Raw genomic sequence first — 23,710 nt, forward strand, 5'->3', positions numbered from 1 at the left:
GAAGGTGATGGCCTAACACTAGTAGAACAGGAACAGGTTCATTGCTAGACTGGTCATTCAGAGCTGCATTCCCTCCTGTGCGAAAGTGGCTGTGAAACAAAAATCAGGGTAGCAGTTGGTTGTGAAATATTCTGATACCGTAGCAGATGTTTGGAGAGTGGTCTTTAGAAGTGCAGTAGAATGCATGCTGCCTCAGAAACATGAGGCGATCTTGACATTGGAGAGACATACAGAATATTGGAGAGAGCGCCTTTAGCTGTGCATGTTGCACTGAATAAGTTAGACTCCTTGGCATATTGGATATTGTCTGATTTTCTCACTGGTCAGAATGGTGAAGTTGAGGTGGGCATATAATTATTCACAGCTGTTTGGTTGGACTGCCTGTTCTCTGCTCCTGTCAGGTCTGTCCTCACCCCTTCTTCACAGAGGTCCAGCAAACAGAAAACATGCACATTTTGGCTCTAAGCAGGCTAGCACTAGACTGTAAGTGAGTGAGACAGAATGTTTTAGGAACCACACTTGGCAAATGAAGCACCGTGGAGAAATGAGCCAGGGCAGTTCCACGAACAGTCTTTCCCAAGTAAGAGAGGATAATGACCATATTTTGCTCTTCACCTAATACTTCATGAGCCATAGACTTTCTTACCTGCTGTACGTTTGAGGAGTTCAGCACTGTATCTCTTCTAAACATTTTCAGATGTTTAGAAGATCAAGTGTCTATGAAATTGATGTAAATAATATAAATTAGAATTCATTATTCAACCATTCCTGCCCAAAGCCAAAATGATGCTGCATCTGGGAATAAATTCACTATATGCTGACATCTTAATCAAATACTTTCACGTGCAACAAGTTAAAGATGTCGCTCAACCAAATGAATCAGGTTTTTTTAATTATGTCAGCTTAAATGAAAATCTCTGGTAGGTGTGATCACATCTTAGACACACATTGAAGAGGAATGCAAATGATCAGGACACTGATGGAAAGCACTGGTATGATTTGGTTAGTTTTGGAAAAGTAAGTTTTTGATTTGGAGGGATGAAGGGTAAGAGCACCCCTCTGAATTTGATCTGTGTCTTTTATACAACTGGATACGGACAGACACCTCAAAATAATTTAGACTAAACAATGACATAATGCCAACAGGGAAAGTTAGGCCTTCTTGTGCAATGATACATTGCTGAAATAGCTTCCTGTTGCCACCCCAGCTGATACTAGATCATGTTCCCTCTTGCAGGATGGAGAGATGTGGTCCTCTGTGAACTGTACCATCTGTGCTTGTGTGAAAGGCAAGACAGAGTGTCGCAAGAAGCAGTGCATTCCAGTCAGCAGCTGTCCTCATGTAAGTTTTTTAAAAGAGCATGGCTTTCTTCTTTCCTTTTCACCACCAGCATGTTTGTCAATGTTTCTTGGAAGTGTGTGCTTAGCACTGGGGCATGTAGATTGGAAAGCAGAGATTCTTTGGCATATTAATTTAGGCTGGTGTTTTCCAAGTGTGCTATTGCTACTCCGCATAAGGGCTTCTCACCTCTGTCTTTGCCCTGCAGACTGTGTTCCTTTTCTTCTTTCTTTATCTCAAGTATCTGGAATGGAACATCTCTTTCACGTGTATTAAGTAGCTTTGTAGAGTGGTAAGGTGACTATATAAACATACCTTTAGCATGCAGATGTTGAGGCAAGAGTCAAAAGGTTGTTCTTGCTTTTCTTGGTTAAAACTTGGTTAGACAGGCAAATTAAATGAAATCAAATTATTTCAATCTAACTATGCCATGTTCTCTGAGGTTTCAGCCTGAAAAGAAAACTATATGAGTGTCTGAAGTGAACCCAGAGCATGGTGTAATTATGTTTTACTTAACTGCTTAAAAATTTAGTATTATATGAAACCTTGAGGTAAAATCAGCCTTTGTTTCTTGGATTTCTGTCACTGACAAATTACTTTGTTTTAATGGTCCAAGCTTTCAGAAGAGGGAGCTCTAAATAGCACCTCATGTAAGGTCAGATCTTTGAACAGAGCTGCAGAAGTGAGAGCCAAGTGGTTAGCATTATACCTTCTCAATGTTTCCTTCTCCATACTGGAAGCCAGTTGGGAAAATATGAGTCACAGACACCTAGGTATAAAATTTTTAAATGACAAACTCTAGTTTGTAAAATTTTATATGTGTGAACTTTCGACAGCCAGAAGCTGTGGTAGAATAAAAAGCCTGTACCATGGTGCTCCTGTTTCTGCTGTGCCAGTGGGCTGCAGGAGTGATGTCTGTATCCTCAGGAAAGTGGACAATCTTTTCCTTATCACTCTGGTTCACTGCACAGGGTAGTTCTGTTAATGGGCCTCATACAAGATACTGCACACAGGAAATAGGAAAAAAAGGAAAAAAAAATCTTCTACTGGGAGCCAGATGAGGCCCATGGTGATCAGACTTCCTTGCTTTTCACAGCATATGCAGAGGGCAAGAGATTGGACCCTTCAGGGTTCCTCAAATTCTTTGTTGTTAAACCTGGCACGTGCTGCATCTTGTTTATATTTTCCCCATGCAGATGTGTTTCAAACATTCAAGATGGTTCTGAGATCAAATAACTAGTTTGTAATATAATTAAGTGAAATAAACCACTTCAGCACTACATATATATATATGTGTGTGTGTGTGTGTGTGTATATATATATATATATCATAGCATTGAGATAATCAATTAAAGTTGCTTCTGTGAATGAATTCCCTGTTCATGGACAGTACTGTTTTCACTAACTGGGTAAAAATTCATCATCTGCTGTCCTGTGGGACCATAACTGACTGATGTGCAAACCGACTGGTGTACCAACCTGCTGTTACATGAACTGCTCCAAGGTTAATGCATACTCCTTAACTGCACTGAACCTTTAGTTGATTCTTCAGAAAAGGTTCAGCTCCTCAGGGCTAAAAAGATCAGATTATGTTATGCTGCAGAACCCTTCCCTCTAGCATCTAAACAGTCACCCTGTTCACCCTGCTTGCCCTCTTAAAATGGAGCCCATACCAGGCTGCATGTGAAACCACCCTCCTCCACAGATACAAGCTATGTTTCTCCTCTTTCAGTCTAAATTGGAAGGACAAGCAGGAGAAGGAATGTAAACTCTAGAGTGAGATTTATTTTCCTATTCCAAGTGGGTACCACCTCAAGTAATTTTAAAGCAAATAATATATGCTAATGGGTTTAAATCTTTCACTTTTCATCTGTGCTGTGCTCTCTTTGATGAGATTTTGTCACAAATCTATAAACATTAATTAAACACACCACATTATTCAAGATAAAGATATATTTGTGATTCTGATACTGAGAGTCTGGATATCATGAATAGATTTATGCTACTGTCTCTGAAAACTGTAGCGGTATGAGCTCAATTTTTTTTTCTCTTCCCGACATTTCTTGTAGGAAGCAGTCTCTATTGGCTGTTGGAGCCTGCTGTGGAGTAAAATGCTATTTACTGCCCCTTAGGGTATCAGTCCACGTAGATTTATTTCATTAAAACTGTGCTAGGACACACACAAGTGAGTGTGAAAGGACTGAAGATTCACAAGCAACTTACGATGTTGTTCCTTGACCTAAATGTTCTTCTGCAAAAAAAAAAAAACAACAACAACAACAAACAATGGTATATTATTTGTTAATGTAGATTTTAGTCAATTATTTCTTGAAAAGATAAGTTTCAAAGTGACGTTTTAAAAGAAATTTCTAATTCTGTGCAACCATTTGTATTATTCATTCTATTGGTGGCAGGCTGCCATATTTTCAGAGGCTGTTTCAGCAATTTCTTTAATTTTATTCATAGATCTACACATATTTTTTCCGTTCCTTTTATCCTTCTCTTTTTGGACTGTTTAATTCTGTATCAGTAATTACAGGAAGCATTTTTCTTATATTGCCCCTGTTGCAGATGAAAAAAGCTATCTCTTGCAAATTCAATTGCTCTTGTCATAGCTGTAGTAGAATCAGTCCTTCTTGGGCTTCTAGTGAGCCCTGTGGCTTGTCGTTCCTGTTTCTGGCTTTCTGACAATTGATTTTATGTTGGTATTTCCTCTCAGTTACCTGGAGCGTCAGCCTGTAAGGTGCAGTGCATACTAGACCTCATTCAACACTGTTAAGCCTGTGTCTGATCTTGCAGAAGGTCCTCCATGTCTGCTTAAACACATGCTTACATGCCATATAGAAGTGGAGTAATCTCAACAATCAAATTCGCAAGACTGAATTTCAGACATCAATTAGACCTTTTCTTACCTAATTTATTAACTTGTTAGCCTTGCTCCAGCCTTCTGCTTTCCTTGCGCCATCTTCCTTATAATTATCTGTCATTATCTATTTCCTCCTTGCATCTTCTCCTTATGCCTTTGTATTCCCCACTAATAATGCCACCCTATGGAGAAGGTCACTGGTCATGAATGTCACTTTTTGTACTTCCGGAGAAGAGACTGTTATATTTTACAGCATGCAACCTTTTCTGATCTCCAGAGCTCAAAAGTTAATAGAATTAAATTTATGGCTTGTGAAGATATTTGAAGAGTTTGATTTTTAGGGTAAATTTTGAACCCATGAACTTGAAGTGAGTTGAAAATTTATTCAGAGCATGTTCTTCCATCTTTAACACAGACGGTATTTAATGTTATACACATCTGTTATTGTTACAAACAAAAAATTGCTGTTTTTACTCTAGTGCCAAATGAGGCACAAAAAAACAACAGCTGTTGCTATTGCACAACCAAACAACTCCCCCAATTAGCCCTGCCTTAGAAAAAATCCAAAAACCTCAGACATAAAATTGAAAACCTCATAAAAAAGGAAGAAAAATCCCAGAAAATAAATAGACTCAAATGTGGTCTGCTTATAAATATTCATAGGGAAAAATGGGATCACATCACTTAGCCCACTCCTAAGGGAACCTTCAATGCTAACGAACTCTTGCAGCACATGTTAGCAATAACGGGTTTCCTTAGTCTACAAGACAAAAACAGGATCTCAGGCCAACATGGTGGCTCAAGTAACCAGCCTCAGCAGGCTGTCTTGGAGATTCCAATTTCACTTGAGTTCTTGCCACTTCCAGCTTGGCTGATGATTTCAACTCTTTTATTGAAACAGAGGTAAGGCTCTGGTGTGCAGTGTGTGGCATTTAGCTGTGTGTCTTCCTTCTGTATAAATAAATGCTGCCAGGATCTGTGCTTCTGTGGAGTTTTACTGGTTCTTTCTTAAAAGGATTTTGTGTTAGCAGGTGCTTGATAGGTCTTTTATTGCAGTCTGGTCCTCAGTTATTTTCTCTGCTCTGGAGCCTGGTGGTCACACAAATGTCTAAGCATTGCCCACGTGCCAGTGAAACTCAAATTCATCTCACTTCTCAAGACCAAACATGCCTAAAATCCATTCTCTCCATGTGTAGTTGCACATGCAAGAACAAGCTTACACTGGACTTTTATGCCCTCCCATGCCCTCCAGGTGATGAGCTCAAGCACACTCATCACCTGGAGCTTATTCCTCCCCATACACAATGTCAAAGCTTGGCAGTGTTTTTGGTGGGAAGCAGTGTAGATAACAATATGGCTTACAGTCTAGGCCTGCTTTCTCTGTGTCTGCATGGACCTGCCACCCCTTCCTTGTTTGTCTTCATGAGCATTTCTCTACTGCTGAGTGTGCTTGGAGCAAACAATATCGCAGCTCCATTTGCTCTCTCTTACTGGCTGCTCCTTGCTTGCCTGCTTGGTGGGGAACAGGACCAGTGGTTACACAAAGGGGACTTTCTATGTTCAGCTACAGTTCTGCTATTGGACTGAAGTGTTGGTGCCGGGGAACAGCACAGCGCCATATGCCTCTTCCTTCCACTTAAAAGAATGTGGGTGAGCTCCAATATCACCATTAGTTCTGTTACAACCCCTGCCAGTTTTTACTTGGAAAAACATATCATTCAGTCTGAAATTTTCCAGGCCTATCCTCTGACTTGATGGTAAGCTTTTGGGAATTTAAGTAAAATCAGAAAGAACATCTTTTAATGTGAGGGTGACTGAAAAAGAGCATGAATGCATGTACAAAGAAGCATGATTCCTACTTTTAGCCAGCCTTGTATAAGGCACAGCTGTAAATAAAACTGGCATGGGCAAAGTGGTGAGTAAATACTTGAGTCTTTCATCCATGATCTGGTGATTAGACCAAATTTTTAATTTTTAGATGTTGCACGTCTTTTGACATGTGCCCATTTACTTCATCAGACAACTTGGTCTGAGATTGATAATGTGATCCGGTAAGAGATACTACAGGATTAAGCCATGAAAGAAATCTGGCCAAACTAGATATCTACTTTTGCCTCCTTCCTTCCTTCTGTTGGAAAATGAATCATCTGGGGGCATGGGAGGGCGTTGGGGTGTGGAGGGCTTCAGATGGCATAAGTGTGCAGAAGTCTAAGTATACATTAGGAAATATATGTGTTTTGAGAGGTGGGAATAAGTGGTGATCTTGGTAACTAAATGACTAGTCTGCTTTTAGATATCTGTGAATACATGAGTCCAATGTTCTCTCACACTCTCTAAAGAGAAAACTGGTAACAGAGAAGTCTTTTAGTGTTACATTTCTAATAAGACTGCCAGGAAGCTTTTTTGAATAGTTCTGTCTGTTTTTAGCACCTGATATTTGAAGCTGTAACCAGGGCATTGAGTTCAAACACAACTTAAACTATTTTCAAAAGCTTATCCAGCCTTACAAAATAACACAGTCGTCGTTCCAAAAACTCTTTCATTAAATCAGCCTGTCTTTCTCCCAACTAGGGTAAAATCCTGAACAGAAAAGGATGCTGTCCTATTTGCACTGAAAGTAAGTTCATTCTTCACATTTTAAAAATTCTTTTCTATTATTTGAAAGAGAATAAATATAGGAATAAATATAGTAGAAATATATTTTCTTTCTGCCTTCTTTTTCTAGATTGCTAAAGGGCAGGTGACTTTCTGGCTACAGTTTGTTTCCTATAAGTCTATGAATTTTAAATAAAATGTCTAAATATATATATATATATATTTTTTTTCCCCAAGTGATGCTTTTTGTGCTAAATCTGAGGTGTTGCTCTTTGAAGGACATACCTGGCCTGTGAAATTTGTAGGTAATGAGATAAGCAGTATATATAGAGTTGCACCTTTTAGGATTGGGTGACTTTTATACCTGTAAATAACAACCTTGCTGTGCAAGAGAGGGGAAACAATAAAAGCATATATACAATTCAATAGTTTTACAGAACAGCAATGGAAAGTACAGTAGGAAGCTGTTCTTCTGTCTGTGTGATGTTTAACTCAACCGTTACCTTTTCATTCCTTTACTCTTCACTTCAGGAATGACCATCTTCCAGTATCATTTGCAATCTTTCCTACTCAGCAAATCCTACTTGCACAAATACTTACCCTTAAGGTTGTCCTATTTAAATCAACACAGAGACCTGTCTTTTCACTGAAGTTATCAGGATACAATTATCTATTTCCTTCAGGACATTTTTAAGTATTTTACCAAATAGGAACAGAATGTTTAAGTGGGGCTTATGATTTAGGAACAGTTTTTTAGAGAGAAAGTTTCTTATTCTTTTGTCTAAAGTCAAATTGTTTTTACTGAACTACTCCTTTCTGGATAGTCTTGGATTGCACAAATTCTATATGCTACCTTTTTCCACTCTGTTCGTCAATTGCTTCTGAATGTGTAACTTGTAATAAAATAAATCTTAGTATCAAAATGAAGTGAGATACAAATATCAAACTCAAAAAGGCTTGAAATAACAAATACCAAGAAGAGAGAGAAATGAAAGATTGACGTGACTAGCAGCTGAATTTATGTATGCTCAGTTTCAAGGGTAATGATATTTCCCTATCACTCTGCTTGAACGTGACATGTTATTAGTGCCAAGAATTTATTGATTGCCGTCTTGCCTCTGCTCTTATATTTCAGTCTCATTTGGCCTTTCTGATGTGCTCTTTTATAATATGAGCAGTTTATTGTTAGAAGGAGGTAAATAGTGGGGCCATCCATTCCCTCAAAGTGCTTAAAATCCTCTTTTGTAATTGGTTATGAAGAAGGCATTTCCTTCAGAAACCCTGTTAGATAATGATAACTTGTGACAACTGTTTTGTGGGGGAAGCAAGCAAAAAATATGTATGTTTAGAAGTAAAAATACCTCATCTAGGAGCCAGGTGACCTTAGAGTCAGAACTTGTTGATGATGTAAGAGAATAGTCATGACTTTAAGATGTGAAATTAAGGGGAGAGTATCAGCAGCCAGCAGAAGATATTAAATTTGTATTTCTGTTACGAATGAAGTGGCAGATGTTTGATCTTACTTAAAAAGCAGTCATTTTTTTTCCACAAACAAGTGTGCAGAGAGAAGAATTCTAGGGATACCATGGGAATTTGGACTCTAATTCAGCAACTGTTAGAGCATCTCCCCCAGTTCGCATGCATGGGTCCACTGTGTGAGGAAGCAGTAAACCTTCCTGACATCTGGAAAATCTCTAGTACAAAGAAATTGACACATCTAGTTCTTTCATGGGTTCTTGACAGTTGGAAGACTGTGGCCAACCTCCTTCTCAAAAAGATTTCAGCACCAGACAGAATGTGATGTTCAGCCAGGTGTTTTGAACTACAAGGAATGGAGATGCCACAACCTCTCTGGGTAGCCTTCTCCAAAGTTTGACTGGTAAAATTCTATTCTTTATGTCAAGTTGGAATCTCTCTTATTCTGAATTATGCTCGTTGTTTCGAGTCCTTCTGCTGTGCAGCTCCATTAGGAGATTGGCTCCATATTCTCAGTAACCTACTTGCAGGTATGGTCAGATTGCTCTTGGTTTTCCCAAAACTTTCAGGCTTAACAACTCTGTTCTCTTAGCCTCCCCTTATGGGTTTATATTTGCACTAGCACTGTGTGTGACTGGGAGGCACACTAAATGTCCTGTAGTGGTGTGTTCCTCTGTTGCACATGAAATGGATCCTTGTTTGGGGAGGTGTCTCACTATGGGCTCATTTAGCATTTGGAGGAGGGGCTAACGTTAATCTGATTCTAAGACTTTATGATTAGAAGTAATTCCAAGCTTTTATCAGGTAATGTAATCGAAGACTTTAAATACCTACTCTCATACAGCACTAGAAGCCATTAGCATTTTAACAGCTGCCATTTGCAAGGAACTAATTCCACCTTTGTGCCAGAAGTGCTGTAAATCTCATCACTACATTTTGACAGGTAAAATCATAAGTTTCAGTGATGATCGCAATCTCAGTCCAGTTGTTATAAACTTTGCCAGTTCAACCTATTTCTGATAAGATGCGCATGCATAGCCATTTCCCTCACCCACCCACTCGTACTGATTCTCTCTCCACATGTTAACACACCAGACATTTTTGTTGGTCCAGAAGATATTAATTTTCCAAAGTAAAAACAACATAGGAGGTACAAGAACATACTGTACACAGGAGAGCTCTGAGTACAGTTTAAATGCAGCCAATTTCTATGAAGTGGGTCAAAAACAGTCACGTTGTTAAAGGATACATTTTAAACTGAAAAGAAAAAAAAATCAAAGGGTTATTTTCAAAGCAGTTTGTTGCAGAGAGAAAAAGTACCTTGTCTCCTAGCGGACTAGGGAGTCCCTTTTGTCTACTGTTGCTGAAGTTAACTATGGTTGGTTTTGGCATGTTGCTGTTTAAGCTCCATGGCTGGTGTACAGTTATCACTAATTAAACACAGTGGTCATACCAGTGGAAAATTCAACAGTTTAGTTTATTCTGCTGTAAAAATGTAATGAAATGTACTCTTTTGGGTTTGATTTAGAAAAATCACCACTGACGTCAATTCCATAAATTAGTAATCCTGTGTTAGACCAAGGTCATTTTCATATTAAAAAAAAGAAAACACTAAACCTGAATTCAAATAATATTAACAGACTGCTCTCAGACCAAGCTGGGAATTTGCAGTGGAGACTAAATCTTTGTCCTTGACATTGAAGAATTGATAGCTTTTGCTGAAATTACAGCATGCAGTAATGCTTCCTACCGTGACTGTGCAGATATTTTTTAATCATTATCAATGCTCCTAACACAGTCATACCTATGTCATTGTTAGGTCTTGTGGACAAAGACTTTTTCAAAATGTACTGCAGTCATCTAAGTTTAGCAGGACATATGATTAATTCTGTAGTAAAGACCTTTTTTGGGGGGAAGGGCAGAAACTTTTGTTCACCAATCATTCAGCAGCTTTTCAAATTGACATATAGCACTAAACCAAACTCAGGGCATTTGGCTCCAGCTGACCAGCCCGAAGGACTGCGAGGTTAGTGCTTTTACCTGTTCCTATATGCAGATCCTATTTATTTGTTTTTACAGAAATACAAAAATTTTGATGACTGTTCAAAACAACAACAAAAGATTAAAAAAAAAATAGTGTTATGCTTTGTAGATATCTATGAAAGCAGTAATCAGGACAAAGGGTCACAAAGAACTCTGTTGGTCTCATTTCTTGTGTTATTTCCTTGCCATGGAGAAATACATCACCAAAAAGACTGTAGTTGTTTATTCATACTGGAATGGTGTTCATGATTTAGCTCCTTGTGCATTTCAGCTGTGATGGCCCACTGTATAAATATGTATTTGGACAAATTGGAATAGTTATTTTATTTATGAAATAAACCATAAAGACTCCTGTGGAGTTTTTGACACCACATCTTATAAGGTGTATTATATCAAGCTGTACTATGCACCAGTTCTGAGGAAAGTACTCAAGGCTACACATTTTTTAAAGAAAAGCTAATGAAATGCTATTATGTGTGTTCTGTAGCTAACTTTCAAAAGTTAATAGTCTGTTCTGCTTGATTTAGGGCTTAGTTCAGCATATGGGCTAATTGCATTCAAACTTTTATTTTATTTTTAAAAAGCTGGGATCTTTTTGAATTATAGATGTGCAAAAAGAATGCTCTTAACTGGTAAACTTCTATTTTTTCCTCCTTCTCTGTACTTAGAAAGTGTCCAAAACAATTTTAGTTGTAATTTAAAGTGTATTTTTCTTGGCCACTCTTAACTAGCTACAAGCCCAGAAGAGTGTGACCAGACATCTGGACATCTTGGACTTCAATTGACTGCTCTGATGTCCTGAAAAAATAAAACAAGCTATTCCGTGAGCACCAGAGCTAACAGCCTGGTTTCCTATGGATTTGTGTCCCATTTCCTTTATACCCTAACAAATAATAAACGCAGCTAGAGACAATATATCCTGTGGCTGCTCTGGAGCTAAAAATGTGCTAATTGGCCAGCCAATATGCTTATGCTCTTTGGCTGGTCAGGATGTGTGTTCTGTCTGTCTGGCCTCAACTAAACAGTGTATATTATTATTTAGCCTTTCCATGAAGGCCATATACCATCTTTGAGGTAGGTGCAGTAGCCTTTAGACATAACAGTACTTTTTGGCAACCTGTTATTTCAGTAAGTGTTTCTTACCTTTACTCAGCATACTACTTACTTGAACTTGAGCATCTCTCTGTCAGACTTGTTTCAAATTGGACAAAAAGGGTTGTGACTTCATGAATTTTCTTTCCTCCTTAAGAGAGTATGTTAAACCTCAAAGAATGCTAAATACTTCTTTTCCTTGCTGTTTCTTTTTCAGGGTTTTTTTTTTTTTTTTGTACAGATAAATGTGTTTTCAAATCCTGTGCTCCATGTCTACAATTACCTTCCCAGTTAGTTAACTTTCCTAATGAAAGTCAGTATTTCATTTGAATTGGGTGCATGATTTGTAACGTGAGGAGAGCTGGCCAAAAGTTCCACTGTATTCACTTTAGCACCTAAATACTATTATTGTGGGTTTGCAAGAAAGCTATAGATCCTTAGGTGGGAACTAGGCAAAATGCATGAGTCACATATGAAGACCATCAAATGTAGGAGTGTGAAGTCCATATTTTGTTGTTTAAAAAAAAACAATTGTAAAAACTGCCTTGTTCCCAGAAGTTTATATAAAAGCCAGGAGTTTTGAAAATTGATTTGGGCACCTAAATGTGGGATTTCCAAAAGACATTTACAGGTGTTTGCAGCCAGCTTCTAATAATGTTTAATCAGAGTTGAGTGCCTTAACTGCCTTAGGTGCTTGGGAAATCACACCCCTTTGTGCATAGTTCTATGGTGCTTTTAAAAATCAGGGAAAGAGAGGGAATATTGGGTGTATTTGCCTTCATATAAACGTGCATGTGTAGATGAGCAGAAGATACCAAAGTTGAGAGATGGCAGGTTTGGAACAAGAAAGTGACAGTAAATTGTCAGGCACTGTGCCCAAGGATGTTGTGGATGCTAAAAATGTTTCTGGGTATAAAAGAGACTGGACAAATTCATGGAAAAGAAATCTATTAAAGGTTACTACATAAAGACAAACCATGCCTAGCTCAGAAAGTCCCTAAGCTGGAAATAGTTGGAGGCTGGCAGAGTCTTAGGGGGAGCATCACATATAATTATCCTCATCTAACTCCGCTCTAGACAACTGATAGAGACAAGGAGTATCTGCAATAAGCTGGCAAGAATTTACTGTAGGGGAAGAGATCTGCATCCTCAGCTCTCTGATTCATTAGCGCAGCTCACATTCGCATGTTGGGAAGCATAGATTTGGCAATGGAGTTGTACTCTCCATCCACTACATCTCAACAGAGGAGCAAGTCACACATGACACTAACTAGAGAACAAGTGTTTCCAATAGATTTCAAAAACAGGCAGAAAGGCCTTTTTTATTTCCAAAGGAGGAAAACAGAAAACAAAAACAAAGCACCAACACAATAAAATCCAGAAACAAATTGATCATAAAATATGATGTGGTTGAAACCCACTCAAACAACTCAAAACCTAAGAATGGCTGGAACACTTTTTATGTTGCCTGCCTTTTGCAGTCTCATTACTCCCTGTATTTAAGGTTTCTTTCGAGGGCAGACAGTTCTTACTGGCAGTGCCTGAGTTGTCACACTCACTCTTGCAGTGTGTGGGTTTATTTTTAAAAAAACCCAGAATTTTAGTAAACCTTTCAGAATGTTTTATAAAGTGATATCGGAGAATCAATTATTCAGTCTGTTTTTAGGTAGATTTTCCTTCCCCCATTTCCTCGGTTATTAAAGAAAACAGCAATGTTTGGATCAGACACTCGGCTATCCAATCCAAAATACATTCTTTTTTATTTTAACTGCACTGTATCAAGTTGACATATGACGTGACACGATGTAACATAACATAAAACATTACTCTGCATAACACATTAGAAATTAAAAATAAATATTTCCTTTGGATCCCATTGGTATTATCAATTTTACTTGCACATCTCTGAATTATGTTTGTTCCTCTCTCGTTCTTGCCTTTTAGCTACTTTCATAGGTGAGGAACTGTTCTTCTCCCAACATGTGGGATAGTAACGTGTATAACATCTCTAAGTTCTTGGGCTCTAAAAATGCAAACAAGTTCTCATCTGTGAAATCTTCACTAGTGCTTGGCTCTTAATTGTTTTTATAGGTTCCTTGTTTTCAGAAAAGTTTTCATTATATTTAAAGAAAAATTAAAACCTGAAAAAATGAAATAGAATCTGAGCAGGTAATAAAATGTATCTTAATATTCATCATGCAGCATAATTGCGTGAATACATAAGGAAATCAGAAACTTATTTGTTTGATTTAGTAGCAGTGAAGTCAGATGGTCTCTGTATAAAACCAGGAAGCTTTTTTTCTCTTTGTGAAAATTGTACTGTTGATTAGAAGCTCTATTGTTCCTTTCACTTGAAGTTTCCAAAAAAAAAAAAAATTATGGATAAATAGCAATTAATTAATCATTTTAGGGAGTTTGGAAAGCAGTGATTGATATCCTTATTGTTAGTAATGGGAAAGGGAGATTCACAAAAATGCATGCTTTTTAAAAGCACACTCGGGCATCTTGGTTTTCTGGCACTTCTTAAAGTCCTTAGGCCCTGACTTCCATAGATGTTGATCATATGTGATTCATCAGTGACCTGGATTAAGCGATAGAGTTCATCCTCAGCAAGATTGCTGATGGTGTGAAGCTGGGAGGAGTGGCTGATCCACCAGATGGCTGTGCTGCCATTCACTGAGACCTGCACAGGCTGAAGAGTTGGGCAGAGAGAAAACTTCTGAAGTTCAACAAGGCCAAGTGTGGAGACCTACACCTCGTGAGGAATAACTGCATTCATCAGTAGAGGTTGGGGGCTGACCTGCTGGAAAGAAGCTTTGCAGAGAAGGACCTGGGTGTCCTGGTGGACAAAAGGTTAGCCATGAGACAACAGTATGCCCTTGTGGCCAAGAAGACCAATGGTATCCTGGAGTACATTAAAGAAAGCATGGCCAGCAGGTTTAGGGAGGTGATCCTCCCTTTCTACTCCGCCTGGTTGGGCCATACCTGAAGGATAGGTTGAGAGAGCTGAATCTGTTCAGCCTGGAGAAATGAAGAGTGAGGGGAGATCTTATCAATTCCTATGAGTATCTAAAGGCTGGGAGTCAAGTGGGATGAGGCTTTTTTCAGTGGTGCCAGCAACAGGATAAGAGGCAATAGATGCAAACTGGAACAGGGGAAATTCCGTATCAATATGTACAAAAGCTTTACTTTGTAGGTGACAGAGCACTAGAACAAACTGCCTAGAGAGGTTGTGGATTCTCCTTCTGTGAGCATTTTCAAAACCCAACCAACACTTTCCTGCACAGTCTACTCTAGGTAACATGCTTTAGCAGGGGGGTTGGACTTTATGATCTCTAGAGATCCCTTCCAACCACTACAATTCTGTGATTTTGTGATTTTGAATTCAAGTGGATCTGTTGACATGATTGTGCTTGAGAAATCACAGCTTCTGGTCCCTAGCTATGAAACATAGTAAAGAAGAATGCTAATGATGGCGAGAATAGTTGTTAGCTTAACCGAAGGCTTAAGGAGAAAGAATGGATGTGGCAAGCTAGGAGTCCATTACAAATCTTATCCAGGTGCCCCTTCTGTGATGGTGCTGCACTATGCAATGGGGAAGATTGGATTTAGAGTTTTAAGACCTTACAGTAAGGGTCATTAAGAGCTGCAGGAGGTAGTGATGGCATTTATGTTACTACTGCTCTATGAAAACAGGGTATGTACATATATATATCAGAAATAATGTAGGTATAGGTGATTCTGCATTACAGTTGGAAAAAGGAGAGGTAATGTGTCCTGGAGACCCCTTCATCCACATCTTCTATACATATCCCTGGATGGCCTTTAACTGAAGCTAGTGAAAACATCAGGAACAATACAGGTGCTTTAGTGTGGTATGGTGCCCATAGGCTAAGTAGGCCAATTGCAAAAGGTATATTGCTTAGTCAGAACTACATTACACTCCATCATAGAAATTCTGTGTCTCTTCTCCGTAACATGTATGCCTCCTTCTTTCTTTGTAGGCTTGAATTTCCCATTTTTGTTTTAGCTGCCTCTTCAGAGAAGACATTGTATGATAATTTTTTCAGCTAAGAAATTGTATTCTCTGGTATTCTCCATCCCCCTGAGCTGTTGGATTTTGTTTTTTGTTTTGTTTTTTTTTTTATTAATGCTGTTCTCAGCTCTCTGATTACTGAGCCAAATTTTCTTACTGTATCAAGCTGTCCCCCTAAAACAGGCGTCATCTTTCAATAGCAGCCTAAGCCCATGGGTATTCATCTGGCAGCAGCAGTGTACATTTCTCTGTCCTGAGCTTCCTTCTTCCAGGAACACAGGCAATGAGATGTGGTTAGGAGCTATTGTTATACCCAAAGGCTGAAATGCGAATTACTGCTCTTCTCAACTGCTAAGCAATTCAATCAATTGCTGGGTAACTGCAGGGTAACTCAGAATTGTTGACATGAATGTGGACGAGTTCTGCCTTTGAGAATTGTGGTTTCTCTGACCAGCATAGAGCTGCAAGCATCAATAAGTCATCTCCCTCTAATTCTAAAAATGCAAATAACTAGTAGAGATACTATGCCCTTAGATAGTCATTGCATCATGCTATTCATGTACTACTGGCTTTTGTTGAGAGAACAATAACCATTAAAATCCAGTTTTGTATAAATAACATGTGACAGTTTGTAGTATTAAAAAAGTATGTGTACAGTAAATGATGATCATATTTCCTTAGTGATAGATTTCAGCAATGAAATAGTGGTACTACAGAAGATTTGGAAAAAATATAAATATACCTATTTATGTACAATATTTGCACATGCACCTATGGAAAATATGGACAGAACAGGGTCCTGCTGAAGTGGCTTGAAGGCTTTTAAGTTTAAGGAATCACTCTTGCCTAATCTTGGACATTCTAACTGAACCTTGGAAGTATACAGGTGATATTTTGAATCCTACTTCTGGATTAGGCTTTGCTCCCACAACGAAAGTGAGGGGTGAAAGTTCATTATGGGTGAGTTAGACTATCTGAGAGGAGTGCCTCCAGATGAGCTCTCAGTGCAGGTAGCAGAAAGAGACAGGCTCCTTCAGAGAGCAACTTCCTAAATATTTTTATTTAGGAATAAAAGGCATCTATTTTGACGTCTAAAACTAGTGAGATGAAAGACTTTCTAGTTGTGTTTGTTTCTCTCTGTTAGTGAGAAGGAGACCAGATGATTTGGTCAGAGTAGACACTTAATGCTTGGAAAGCTGGAGTCAAGTTGGAAGGCTCCCATCACACATGTCCAGGGATACATGGACTCTGCATTGCCCGGACACCTGCCTGCTCTGATATCATGAATGAGGCTTGCATTTTTTGTCAGTGAAATTGAACAGTCTTACAGGCACTGCAACAACATCAGCTGTTCAAGTGGTACATTATGTTTAAGGGCCTTGTAGTTTGGAAGATTTGTCTGTGGTTCCTAGCTACAGGTTAACCTTCTCATGTTGACCAAAGGATTGATTGGCATTTAGTTTTCATTTGCTTTGGGAAAGATTTTTGCTAAAACCACGAGATTTTCATACAAATAGGTCCTCGGAAAAAATCTGCCTTGCAGGGTAAATGATTAGTTGAGAGCAGCATCCTTTAAATTCTTATCAACTGCTTTTTTCAAGCTTTGATCGATCCTGATATAGCACTTTTGTTTCTCACTCACCTGCAGAGCCTGGAGTTTGCACTGTGTTTGGAGACCCTCACTACAACACTTTTGATGGACGGACATTTAACTTTCAGGGAACATGTCAGTACGTTTTGACAAAAGACTGCTCCTCCTCTGCCTCGCCCTTCCAGGTGCTGGTGAAAAACGATGCCCGTCGGACCCGTTCTTTCTCCTGGACAAAGTCAGTGGACCTTGTGCTGGGCAGAAACACCATCAGCCTCCAGCAGCACCTCACAGTGAAGTGGAATGGGACACGTATTTCACTACCCTGCGAGACACCACAATTTCAGATCGATTTGGATGGTTATTTGCTGAAAGTGACAACCAAAGCAGGTAGGGAAACTGTGTGCGTGTCTTCTAGGAAAACATCTCAAGTGCAACAAGAACAGCAGTTGGTATAAAACCGTAACAGTGACAAAAAATATATTTCATAATTAATTAGAAATCTGAGTAACCCAAGTGCTTGATAACTCTTGAAAGAAAGTTCAGCCTACAAGCAGACAGAAATCCAGCTGTGAGTGAATCCTTTGCAGAATACTTCCTAGACTATATTTCATTCTGCAGTTGACAATTAACTACCTGCATAGAGAAACATGCCATGATTTTCATTTCAAGTAACTGGAGTGGTTTGTTCAGTGTCATCATTTAAAGACAATGGAACAGGACTTGAAGTTATTTTACGTAATTTTGTGGATGGCACTTTGTTGGAGGAGTTTTTGAAACCCTCAAGAGCAAAGAGGCCTTGCTGAGGTATCTTAACAAATGTGAGGGCTGGGAAGTCTTCAAGTGCATGAAATTATGCAAGAGTTAGAGCCAAATTCTGCTTCTGGGGTGGGGCAGTCCAGGACATAAGTACAGATTTGGGGACAAGAGGCAGGAGAGCTGCCCCGTGGAAAGGGATCTGGGGGTTCTGGCTGATGGCAAGTTGAATTTGAGCCAGCAGTGTGCCCTGGCAGCCCAAAGGGCCAACCGTACCCAGGGGTGGTACATCAGGTCCACACTGCCAGATCAGTGAGGGAAGGGTTTGTCCCACTGTGCTCTGTGCTGTGCAGCCTCATCTTAAACACTGCATATAGTTTGGGCACCACAGTCTGAGAAGAACATAAAGCTTCTACAGAGCATCCAAAGAAGGGCTGTGAAGATGGGGAAGGGTCTAGAGGGCAAGGTGTGTGAGGAGGGGTTGAGATCCCTTAGTTGGTTCAGCCCAGAGCAGAGGAGCTGAGTGGAGGCCTGATGGCAGCTGCATTTCATTGAAGCTACCTGCTAAAATGGACATCCTTGTTTGAATACCAAGGCTTGATTTGCTGTTTAATGCCATTGTTTTGTTCTTACTTTGTGTTTGGATAAGAGTCTCTCCATGTGGAACATACTTTGCAGCATCAGAAGCAAAGGGAAATGAGAAACTTCAGAAAATCTTGCACATTTTTTTGTAGGAAGAAGAGGAAAGGTAGCAGATTCTCAGGTCTTCAGAGACCTAAAGAATACATTTATTGTCAAAATTCTAAACCAGAAGACTTACATTTGTTTTGATAAACTATTTTGAGACTATAGTATGCTCGCATAGATAAATACTGAGTGGAAGAATTTCCTCATTAGCATGTGTTAGGTAGCACTGTAGTCCTGGGAGATTTCACTAAAATAGTGAAGTACTGTTTCAGTGAGAATACTATTTACTGTTAATTCAATTAAATGCCATGTGCAAACAGTGAAGCTAGTCTTTCTTATGGAGTGGTATGGTCACAAGCATGAAGCATAGTCATACTCATTATCTAGAGGCTTGTTGGTTTTTTTTTTTCAAGGGGTACACTAGCACCCACTGTTGAACTGAGAATTTAGACACCTGTTCATATATCCCCTTGAAATGTAAGTCTGTATAATGTGGATCCCAGCTCTGGGTTCATTCCTAAAAGTGGCAATGTAGATTTTTGTGGCTGTCTGTAAAATGCACACAAGTTGACCATTATTCACGACTTCTAATTAAAAGCATCTTGAGGGTTTTTCTTTGCAGCCAGCTGAACACTATGAATACTGGCGATGTGGATTTCATTAGCCAACCACAGGCCATGGAAAGGTTTTCAATTGAAGATGAATGACAGCTAATCCCGCTTTCCATTTGTCTCTGGTGCAAGCTTAATAAATGACTGCACACATCCTCATCCATGTGTTGGCAGAGGGAGTGCAAACATGGCATATGACAACATACCAAACACTGTGTAATCACTGCAAATTATAGTCTAAATAATTCCTCCCCTTAACGGAGAAGGATTAGGTTTCTCTCTACTGAAGGCCGCACAATAGGCCAAGTCCTCCTTCCCTCGTCACAGAAGATGTGGAAAGAGGCAGAGAACAACACAGCTCCATTTTGCTGGGAAAGGATAAGCAGCAGAGAGGCTGTTGAGAGGAGGAATGTGCTGAGTGGAACTGTTTTAAAGACAAAATTTCTGTTCCACAAGAAATTCCAAATGCCAAGGGAAAAAAAAAATTAGAATTTTCTGTTTCAAAATGAAACATGGATTTTTAAAAAAATAATGCTTTCTCAACCTAGTGGAGGAAAAGGAAGAGGATAATGAAAAATAAGCAAAGCCACTGAACTAGAAGAAAAATTGAAAGTAAAATTGGGCTGGAAAGTGTAGAGTCTGGTGCTTACAGCTCAGTCAGCATTCCCATAGCTTTTGGTTTTCCCTTTGCATTGCTGGGAGTTGAGCTCTGGTTAAAACAGGAGACCAACGCTTCAGGAAGCCTTGTGGTCCCTGGCTACAAGGCAGTCTGCATGGTAGGGCTGCCCTGGAGTTACATATCCTGAGAGTCCAGGCTTCCAGACAGCCCACCAGGCGAGCTGGCATGGAACCAGCTTGGAGCCATGCCTGGGTTCTGTTGGAAGTTCATTGAATCTGATATCCCTCCCTGATGCATTTAATTTCTGATGAATTGGCATTTTCCTGTGAAAACCTGTTTGTTCCTGAATTCCTCATGAGCTCTATCTCTGGATGCCACAGCGGCAATTCTTGCACCATGAACTTGCAGGTACTCCTGGTACTGTCTGGCATAGTCTTTAATCCTTGTCTACAATGAGTGTATTAATGTATTAAGACAAAAGAGTTGATGGTAACAGGATTGATGTTATTTCATCTGTCCCTGCAGTGCAGGAGTTTTTTTTTTGTTGCTGTTCTTTTTCTTCTGTGCGGATCTTTTTCATGTATCTGCTTTGCTGAGGTTTTCTGTACCACGTTGGCCCTAAATCTTCAGGGAGGAATGATCTGCCAGTTCCTGAGAATGCCTTTACCATGAAAAATCATGCAGAACAATTGATGGGAGTTCCCAGCATGTGAAACTCAGTGTGTGATGTGCATAAATCCAGAAGAAATTCTTTTAAATGCAGTAGAGCACATAGTGTGCCAAGTTAAGAAATCAAGTAACAAGTTGGTTAAGTGTCCTTCAAAGAAAGAGGAAAATTGGAATATACTAAAAAGTAACTCTGAGAATGTTCCTTTTCTGCACATCTCCAGATGAGACAGATGCTGCATCCTTTGGCTTCTAGTCTCACCACTTACTTGGATTCTGATTCTTGTCCAAGTGAATGGGAAACTCATCCATTGGGAGGGAAAGAGAGGCAGTTATAGGCACCAGGAAACTCTTCCAAACAATTTCTGTCTGCCAAGGAGACCATTTTAAACGTTGCTCCATAGCATAATCCCATCTGTCATAGCTCTATTTGGTTTACAGAAACCAACTGAATTTTCTGCGTGTGAACAAACAAAAGGCACACACTGCATGGGGCAACCAGGTACTGACAGAGTTATACGTGTTAGATGAAATACCCTTCCTCATTACCCCAAAATGGAAGAAGCTCCACTATGGGCAGAAACCTCTAGGCCGTTCATTAAAGCTAGATATCTTGTTAGTAAAGCTAAAGACAACCTGGCATGATGAATTTCCTATGCTAAGCTTGCATCTTAGCAATTACAGCAAATTTAATATAATTACATTATATCTAACTAGAGAAAGTATGCCCATTGCTGGTAGTTAAACTGTGACTCTTATGAATCAAATCCCATAATCAGAGCAGGGATGTCTAGTTTTAGAAGTGTGCATTTTTATATGTTGATGTTAGAAATCAAAATTTTATGTTATTCGTGTCTGCATATCTAGAGCTCACAGGACAACGTATGACAAGATGTCAGTGTCTCACCAAGGATACACAGATATTGAGGATTGTTTTAGAGTTAGCCTTTTGTAGTAAGTACAGGTGATTTCACTGCAAGTCAGTAAGTCACAACTTGAAAAAGAAGACATTATAAAAGAAAACTTACTATTAAATGATTAACCTGACTTTTGTGACTCTACCATAAAGTCAGCAGCTTCTGAGGGAGCTCATTTGGGGGAAGAAGTTGAAAACTACTTTAAAAATTGAGTTGTTTTCTGAAGAGAGCTGTCTGAGGACTTGGATCTCGATACTTCAAACTTTGAGAAAGTTTACATGATTCTCAAGTCTGAAAAAATCTTAGTTTATATGTTAATGGCAAGTTTTTTTCTAAATGCCAGCACAGCAGTATTAATCTGGTGTCTCCAAATCAAGCTGTGTTTTGTTTTGTTCAACGTTGTCAGAAGCAAAGACAGCTGGAATTTGAATTTGTCCAACAATGATAATGTACGAAGCAGCTTGAAAAGGCAGCTTTCCTCCTTGCCACTGTGCTGGCCTCAGTAACAAATGTAGTCTTGCACAATTTCTCAGTTGGTTCAGTGTAAAATGCCTCTGGAGGAGAAAGGGGCCCAATCCATTCTGGGATTATGGGGGAATTTGAAGCTGCTTTCAGGCAAAGTCATTGTATGTATTAGTAGTATCTTTGCATATCTATAACAATAAGAAAACATGATGAAATAATTTGTGGTGATTGACTGATGCTGAATTATCTTCAAACCTTGCAGAGTAAATCTCCCAAACCCTTGGTGATAGGTGTAAATCACACAGGGACAGAATAGTCTGTACTGATGGCACAGCACCCCTTCTACAGCCATCGAGGGGCTCTTGTAGTTGATGCATGGACTAGATGATCTTAGTGGTCCTTTCTAATCTTAATGATTCTGTGATTATGGCCCATTAGGCCTCACCCTGATCCTCCATGGATAGGGTAGGAGTTGTCTTAGGAGACAGTGATGATAGGGATGTGCTGCAAAAAGAAAGGTTCCATCCTCAAACTGAATCATTGGTATGTTAATTATTTGCATGAGCATAGAGGAGGATTTGGATTGCACAGTGACAAGTGCTGATTTACAAGAGGAAAGGGTGGTGCTAAACCAGCCCACACAGCAAATGCAGAAATCTGGAGCGAATCCCTGGTCCTGCACCGCAGTGCGGTGATGTTTGGTATTTTTGGCCAGACGCGGAGGAGAGTAAAATCTGGATTATCCTGTTTAAAAGCAGGTTCCTTTGTTTACCTTAAAAAACTGCCTCACATGGGTACTTAATGAGAATAAATTAACATCAGCAAAGTAGTTTTTGTTCTTCAGATGGAGGGCACTGCTGAGTTGCGAAGCATTAGCATTCATCAGACAAAGGCCATATTAGGATGGAAGTTAAGTGATGCTTGGTGTTGTTTTTACAATATCAAAATTGCATTCCTTTATGAGATACATATTTACTGCTTGGATGATAGAATTCACTTCATATAAATTCACTCAGGTTAAAATTATAATTTTAGCCTCCACCTGCTTTATGGACCATCTAAAATGTTTCTGGAAACAGAAGGACATTCAGAAAGTAGTTTATTCCCTCTGTATTAGACACCTATGTTGTGATCCTCGAACTACCTGTTTCTCTCCATTAAAGAGAGAACACAGATAGCTGACTGAAGCTAGACATTTAGTTTTTAGGTGAGTATAGACATAAAATAGATTTCAACCGCAGAAAGCAATTTTGATTTTGATGCACTGGAAGTATGAAACCTTACTGTAAAACAGATTGTACGAGGGCACTTAAATCCTGGCCTCTAGATGAATGTTCCATGTCTACCATCATTCCATGTTACTGACTTGTCAACTTCAAAAGGTTGGTAATTAACTCTTTTTTAATGACCCACCTGAACCCATTTCAGAATGCTTTCTTACAGCAGTTTTATCATTTGACATCTTTTTGCTTTCATCTTTCAATCTCTGTCTGCACAAAGTACTGATTTTGGAATGGTTGTCTTTACCCAAATGAGTATTAGCTCTTTAGTCAAGAGAATAAGAATGTTTTCACTGTCAGAGTCCCATGGGCATCTTTGTACACCCATGACTTGTGCAATGGGTGACAGTGGCTGAAATTCTGGCACTCCTGAAATCTAATAGAAGTTTGCCTTAGAAAATTCAATTTGCTGAATATCACAATAACCATCATTCAGTGCTGAGAGCAGTTCTGCCTTGGATCCGGATTTTTTAGGATGACCCCATTCAATAGCAAAAAGAAACAAAAGTAAACACAGAGAGGAACAACTATATTATAATAAACTGTGACTGAAGAAACACTGCACTCGCCAGAGGTGCTTACTGAGAGGTACATAGAAATCTAACAGTATTATCAGGAATAAACCAATTGCTTTAAGTGCCCTTAAACGCTGTTTCACATATGTAATGTACAGT

General features: G+C 39.2%; 1 protein-coding gene across 1 annotated transcript in view; it reads left to right on the forward strand.

The window, feature by feature from the left end:
- BMPER (BMP binding endothelial regulator) overlaps nt 1–23,710 on the forward strand; it is a 150,765-nt gene that overhangs the window by 82,244 nt on the left and 44,811 nt on the right. Inside the window, exons 10-12 of the mRNA XM_065752353.1 lie at nt 1,238–1,342; nt 6,777–6,822; nt 17,096–17,425. Of these exons, the coding sequence (XP_065608425.1) occupies nt 1,238–1,342; nt 6,777–6,822; nt 17,096–17,425 (481 nt within the window). The remainder of the gene's footprint in view (nt 1–1,237; nt 1,343–6,776; nt 6,823–17,095; nt 17,426–23,710) is intronic.

This window comes from Cyrtonyx montezumae, unplaced genomic scaffold (assembly GCF_038088225.1).
Source record: "Cyrtonyx montezumae isolate F1298 unplaced genomic scaffold, pur_monq_1.0 scaffold_8, whole genome shotgun sequence".
Lineage (NCBI taxonomy): Eukaryota > Metazoa > Chordata > Aves > Galliformes > Odontophoridae > Cyrtonyx > Cyrtonyx montezumae.